Below are 7,574 nucleotides of genomic sequence, written 5' to 3'. Positions count from 1 at the left end.
TAATGGATCGGATTACATTTTTTATTTCTCTCCGATATCCGAGCCAGTGATTTAGGTCAGTATCGGACCTATACCGATACGTAATATCAGATCGGTCCATCTCTACTTTGTATTATAGCTGCGTAATAATGGGGAAAGTAAGGTAACAAGACAGAAACAAGAACATAATAATGCTGTAATTTTCAAACCATTACCACTCAATTACCTGTGGTAGTTTCTGTCTAATAAGCAGGAAACAGAAGTGCAAAATGTAAACCTGCCTTTTTTCAATGAAATATATTGTCTAAACCTAAACTTAGCATAGAGGAATGACCATATGAGGTATAGTAGAATATTAAAATATGTACAGACTTTTACTACTTACAGTTAGTTCCTAGCTCTCATTTTTCAAGTAACAACTGGTAAAAATTGATTACATAACAAGCTTTAAGGCTCACATTACACACAAAGAAAATGAGAATAAAATAATTTTATAGAAATCTGTAAAAAATTCCATTGATTTATTTAAACAAAAAGCATCTCACTGTTTCTAATATTGTAACTTCACACTTTACATATTATTAAAAGTGGCGTGTCCAGCGGGGTGGCCTGGGGGTGCACAGGCCACCCCCCCAACCAGACTGGCCACCCCACGTGTCACCCCGAAGCTAAAACACTAAAATTGAATGAAATATCAAATGTACGATTATGGTTTCACAGCGAAGCTCAGATATCCGAGGGTAAGTGAATGCAGCACCGGCTTCTGCACTATGAGCATCATGTTAGCAAAGGTAGGAGAGCCAAGCGCGAAAGACAGCACTGCAGAAAACATTTTTTCAGCAAAGATTAACAAGTTAACATAGCTGGACTAGCCATTGGACATTTGCACGGTGGGCTGATGACTTATTTATTTATTTATTTTGTAACGGCATGAACAATGAGAGGTGGTGGATTGGCCAGATGCTGGCCGATGTGTAAAAATAACTCAGTTGTTTGGTGGTGGCTATGGCGGAGCTTCCACAGAGGCAACAGGTGGATGAGGGAAGGGGAGGCAGGAGGAGGAGAGACCCGAGGCAGCCGCTGGTCCGACTATCAGGTGAACTGAACTTCAGGTAAGAAGTTATGACCTGTAGTCTATCTGGGTCAGATATAAACCAAGTTTAGGTGGAGTTTATTTTCGTTGTGCTGACTTTTTACAGTCAGTTACAATAACTCGTACTGCGTGAGCTAGCATGACAGAGTTTCTATACAGCTGTTCGGTTGCTATGATGTTACTGATAGTGAAGTTTATTTTAAAAATAATAAAGTAATGAGCAGCTGTAAAAGCTGCTGGTCATGATATCGGTTTGGATATGTGGTGAGAGCGAAACATGAAGATGAAACCAGGAGATGTCCTTACTGAATCATCAGAGCTGAACAGGTGATGGAGAAACAGGTTTACCTTTTAGGTGACATGAATGAGTTGAAGGGAAGTTATGAACTGTTTCTGAGAGACAAATAACACCAGGATCCTTTTCTAAGTAGCTGACAGCTGGTAACTGTGCAGGGGCGGGTCTAGCAAAGTGTTGCCAGGGGGCCAGGTAGGGCATCAACAGGGAGAGGGGGGCACAAAGAAATACTTTTCTTTCTTATTCTCATTTAAAATATCTAGCTTTTATTAAATAACTATCTGAAGCTTACAAACAAAGTTTTTATCTGATGTAAAATGTATAGAAATCATACATATACCAACAAGACAGTGTACATCACTGACACAACAGCATTTGTTTTCATTCAAAGGCTTTATGGCTTTAATACCTGGTGGGCCGGTCTGTAGTGAAAATGCCCAATTTTTTCTCCCAGTCCAGCCCTGCAGGTTAATACTGGCAGTGTCACCATGCCAGCTGACTGTATTTCATCATCAGCCAGTGTTGTTCTTCATACATCAATATTACCAAAGTTTACCATAAGGCAGCATATAAAGTATTTACTTGCTTTCAGGTTTTATTCAAATGTTAGTCTTTTCATTTGTTTCCCCACTTTTTTCCTGTTTCAAAATCAAACACCAGTTTGTGAGAAGATTATCTTCTTTTTTTAATAGGCATTGGTTTTGCATTGGCTAATTTGGCAATTGTATGTTAAAAATGTTCGTATTTTAATATTGAAAAATGTTTTTGCCCAAAACATATGTGCACCACACGTCAGTAAAAATACTATGCAAATATTGATGTCCTTGACTGCTGAATAAACACTGACTGATTGTATCTCTTGTACTTTATCAACGCAGTATCTAACAACTTTGCACCGTAGTGGTTAAAATCTCATTCTAATAAGAGTTAAAAGCGCATTCGGTTATTAGGTTTATAGGGTTATTGAATTATGGTTAATGGTTGGTAGAATTGTTTTTAACATTATCTTACATCTGCCACCCTTCTCCAAATCTATGCCCCTACCTGGCCCCCCCAACAAAGATTTTCTAGACATGCCACTGGATGGGTTCAACATTTCTTTTTAGTTCCATGTAACAATCCCTAACTCTGTAATTAAAGAATGCGCCATTTAATCTTGGCTGGCTAAAATGGGGTGGCTGCCGTTCAGGATTTAGCACAAGTCAGCTTTTGATCAGAAAGTTTTCTGGTTTGATCCCTGGCTTCTGCAATCTGCAGGCGAAATATCCTTGGACAAGATTGTAATCCCAAGTTGCTTTCTGATGCATCCGTTGGAGTGTGAATGCTTTATAGAGTTTGTGAAACAGTTGTACGTGTGGTCAGATCGTTTTGTATTTGTGTGTGGATTGAAGCATGTGCCTGAAAGCACATCAATCACTGCACATATTTTTAAAATCTTAGTTTAAATAAAGTTTTTGATTATTTATTATAAAAAAGAGATGATATATATATATATAATGCAGTGGGTACTCCACCAGCTAACATGTCAGTTAATTTGACACATAACACCAGTTAGTTCTTCCTTTTGGTGAAAGCTGGGCTCTTCAGTTCAGCATGGTACAGCTCCAAAGATTCTGCAACATCAAACCCTCTGTCTGCTAATGTTACATCACCTGGGCTGAGGCAGTCCAGGTAATTTCAACAGTTTTTTGTTTTTAAAGTTTAGATATAAAGAAAAAAAGAAAAGTAACATTTGTCACTCTCTATCTTCACGATGGAAGATTCATTTTCATCTCATAAGTGTTAGCAACAGTTCTAGAAAAGGAGACAGGTTTGTTCCAGTGTGCAGAAATGTTATTATAAATGTTCAAACTACTGCACTGTAAAATCTAATTAGTTCCCAGAACTCAAAAAACTATGCAAACTCGTTACCTCCAAAAAATTGAGTAAAGTTTACTTAAGATGACTGTTAGGACAACTTATTCATTGCAAGTATGCAGTACTAAGAATAACTTGATGTTCCTGAAGGTGCATTATGAATTGTTTACCCACTGACAAACATTTTGAGTTCTACTAAATTAAAAAACAATTTGTGGTAACCTGATTATGATTTAAAAAGAATGATTAACAACACTTCTTGTAATGGTGTTAAAATCAGCCCAGTGTTTATTTTCAAATGCAAAAAGGAAACTAAACTGCCACCATCTCTTGGCAACTATGACACGTTTAGAATCTTATGACCACTTTGTCCTTTGATCCTTTGATCCTAAAAAATCCTTAAACAGGGGTGAGACACAACCACTTTTAGTCCGTTATTCGCAGCATTTATGTTCGTAGCGTTCAAACATTCGCCAGAGAAATCTTTTTAAACATTTGGATCCTTTTGAGAGTGACAGTTTACAGATTCAAACATGTCTCAGAGAAAAAAAAATAAAGAAATCCTTGAAGAGAACGAACACCTGAAAATAAACCAGAGAGACATGCAGTGCCAACTCCAAGAAATGGAGGAGAAATACAGAGCGCTGCAGGTAAAGCTTGATGAAAGACCGCACACAAAGGAAGACTTTCTTCAAGAAAAAAGGCTACAGGAGATAAAACAGAAGGAAATGGATTTCAAGCTTCAGGACGTGGAGAAACACAACAAAGGCTTGCAAATCAAGCTTAATGAAGCTCTCCAAAAAAATAAAGAGCTCCTCCATGAAAAAGATCAACAGGACATGAAGCAGAACAAACTCCAAGGCACGGAGGAAAAATACAAAGCGCTTCAGGTAAAGCTTGATAAAACACTGAACAAAAATAAGGAGTTGCTTCAAGAACAAAAGCAACAAGAAATTAAACAAAAACAGATGGACTGCAAGCTTGAAGACGTGCAGGAAAAATACACAGCGCAGAAAATAAAGCTTGATAAAGCTCTGCAGAGAAATAAAGATTTCCTTCAAGAGAAAGAACAGCAAGACATGAAACAGAAACATCTGGATTGCAAGCTTCAGGACATCGAGAAACACAACGAAGGCTTGCAAGTAATGCTTGATGAAGCTCTGCAAAAGAATAAAGAAATCCTTGAAGAGAAGGAAAATCTGGACATTAACCAGAGAGACATGCAGTGCCAACTCCAAGAAATGGAGGAGAAAAACAGAGCACTGCAGGTAAAGCTTGATGAAAGACCGCACACAAAGGAAGACTTTCTTCAAGAAAAAAGGCTACAGGAGATAAAACAGAAGGAAATGGATTTCAAGCTTCAGGACGTGGAGAAACACAACAAAGGCTTGCAAATCAAGCTTAATGAAGCTCTGCAAAAAATTAAAGAGCTCCTCCATGAAAAAGATCAACAGGACATGAAGCAGTGCAAACTCCAAGGCATGGAGGAAAAATACAAAGCGCTTCAGGTAAAGCTTGATAAAACACTGAACAAAAATAAGGAGTTGCTTCAAGAACAAAAGCAACAAGAAATTAAACTGAAACAAATGGACTGCAAGTTTGAAGACGTGCAGGAAAAATACACAGCGCAGAAAATAAAGCTTGATAAAGCTCTGCAGAGAAATAAAGATTTCCTTCAAGAGAAAGAACAGCAAGACATGAAACAGAAACATCTGGATTGCAAGCTTCAGGAAATCGAGAAACACAACGAAGGCTTGCAAGTATTGCTTGATGAAGCTCTGCAAAAGAATAAAGAAATCCTTGAAGAGAAAGACAAACTGGACATTAACCAGAGAGACATGCAAGGTGTGCAGGAACAATACGGAGCGCTGCAGGCAAAGCTTGATGAAACACTGCACAAATATCAAGAGCTGCTTCAAGACCAAGAACAACAGGAGATAAAGCAGAAAGAAGACAAAGAAATTCTTCAGGACTTTGAGAGGAAAAACCAAAACCTGCAAGAACTTTATAACAAACTGAACTACAAAACAACTGAACTGGAAGGGGAAAAGGAAAAACTGCAAAACCAATGCTCAGAGATGCAGAGTAAGCTCAATGACATGCTGAGAAAAAACACAGAACTCGAGGAACTTTCAGACAACTTGAAGTGCAAAAACACTGAGATGCAGGTGCTAAAGCAACAACTAGAGAAAACAAACAAAGACCTGCAGTGTACACTTCAGGAAATCGAGAGGAGCAGTCAGCCGTTGGAAGACACGCACAACAAATTACAACAGAGTTATACAGAGCTGCACGAGGCAAAGCTAACGCAGGAGGCAACATCTAAAGAAATGAAAGAAAGGCTTGAAGACAAACAAGCCAAATTAGAAGAAGTGGAGAAAACATGCAAGAAACTTGAGCAGGAGAATGCAGAGACAATCGATCAGCTGAGAACCCTCATCCTAGAGAAAAAAGTGCTCGTGGAAAAGCTTGTGGAAAAGAAGAAAAAACGCTTCCGCTTCTTCTGGAGGAGGAACACTCCTGCTTTTTCTTCTTTTTCTACTTTTTCTACTGCTGATGTCACCTCGCCTTCCTCCACCTCTGTTCCATCTTAATTTTCACCTCTCCTCTCCCTTTCTCTCCCTTTCTCTCCTGACACCTCTCCCTCACCAATCTCCCTTTAACTCCTAACACCTGTCCCATCTGCCCCCCCCCCTCTCTCTTTTCACCCTCACCCCCCAACCAGTCCCGACAGTTGACTGCCCCCTCTAGTGCCTGGTTCTGTCATAGGTTTCTTCCTTTATAGGGAGTTTTTCCTATCCACTGTCGCACCTAGTGCTTGCTCAGAGGGGATTGTTGGGGTTTTCTCTCCTCTATCTCTTTCCTTCTTTCTTTCCCTTTCCTTTCCCTTCTTCTTTACAACCCCCCCCCCCCCCACACACACACACACACACACACACACACACACACACACTTTCTATTTCCCAAATTAATAATAAACACAATTGGCAAAATTTTAAAAAGTCAGATCAGTGTCTTCATTCAAAAATGAATTGTCTTTGTCACGGGGTCATGTGTATTTTGTGTTTTCCTCGGGCTGGTGATCCTTCCAGTCATGAGCCCAGGAGTCCAGATTTTTAGTGTTTTAATCACATTTAGTGTCACATTTTAGATCACAACAATAGGATATCCACAATTTAGGTTTCAGGCATTTTTTCTATTCAATATTGTAATCATTCTATGATTGCAGGTGTTTAGAGTTAATTCGTTGACTCAGATGATTAGGTTAATAGCTCGTTTAGAGAACCTTTTCATGATATGCTAAATTTTTGAGATAGGAATTTTGGGTTTTCATGAGCTGTATGCTAAAATCATCAATATTAAAACAATGAAAGGCTTGAACTACTTCAGTTGTGTGTAATGAATCTAAAATATATGAAAGTCTAATGTTTATCAGTACATTACAGAAAATAATGAACTTTATCACAATATGCAAATTTTTTGAGAAGGACCTGTACACTTTTACACACATTGGAACTGTTAGCTAAAGGAAGAGTTACTGAATTTTACAGGAAAAAATATCATTAATATGTCCCAACTTCATGGAACAAAGATATAAGAAAGTGAGGACAGGGCAGAGGTATTTGCATGATCAGCAAGAGCCATTTCATAAACTGGAATTCAAGGCTCACGTGTAAATTATATCGTAAACCAGAAGCACTCCACCACAGTAGTTCACTCTCTGGGCAGTATTTACTTTTAAGTGAAAAGCATTATATTCTGTTTATATTCATTGTGCTTTCTTTGTTCTTTTTAATCATACTAGAAGTTTGTAGTGCAGTAAAAATCTGATCAAGGTAGCCGGACAGGTTTTCACTTACACAAGCATTACACAGTATTCATTTGTAAATAACCGGACAAGAAAAACTAGAGATAAAAAATGTGATATAATATTATACTGCGGAGTATTTCGAACAAACTAGGCAGCTTATTGTCTTTCTCTTGATGATACTTTCTTTTTTCTTTATTTCTTTTTTTTATGGCTCAAACTATTTGTTATGAAGGCAAAACAAACAAACTGATGTTGTAAAAATTGATTCAGGATTATTTACTTCGAGTCCAGAAATCATAGCTGTCTCATCAGATCCAGTTGTGACATTAGCTATAGTTTCCGCGGAGGGTACTTGGTTCTGTATGACAGCACAGCTTTTAGGTTGAATTCAAGTGCTTGAGTACAGCCTGATAATTAGAGGCCTGCAAACTGTTTGCTGATGAACTTTTGTCTGTAAAAGTACAGACAGCTTTAGAAGACACAGGACACGAGATGGGTTCAGTGGCGTGAGAGGGAAACATGAGGATGAAACCAGGAGA

The 7,574-nt window shown here is 38.4% G+C and overlaps 1 protein-coding gene across 1 annotated transcript; it reads left to right on the top strand.

Annotated features, from left to right (window-relative positions):
* Positions 1 to 3,757: 3,757 nt before the first annotated feature.
* LOC148102931 (uncharacterized) lies at positions 3,758 to 6,198 on the top strand. The gene has a single exon (XM_087839731.1). It carries the CDS (start codon positions 3,758 to 3,760, stop codon positions 5,816 to 5,818), a length of 2,061 nt encoding a protein of 686 aa, XP_087695857.1. The 3' UTR covers positions 5,819 to 6,198.
* Positions 6,199 to 7,574: the final 1,376 nt, after the last annotated feature.

Source organism: Neolamprologus brichardi, chromosome 4 (assembly GCF_056152115.1).
Source record: "Neolamprologus brichardi isolate AB-2024 chromosome 4, ASM5615211v1, whole genome shotgun sequence".
In the NCBI taxonomy this organism is placed as follows: Eukaryota; Metazoa; Chordata; class Actinopteri; order Cichliformes; family Cichlidae; genus Neolamprologus; species Neolamprologus brichardi.
The sequence above is the reverse complement of the archived record's forward strand: the minus strand, read 5'-3'. Positions and strand labels throughout refer to the sequence as shown.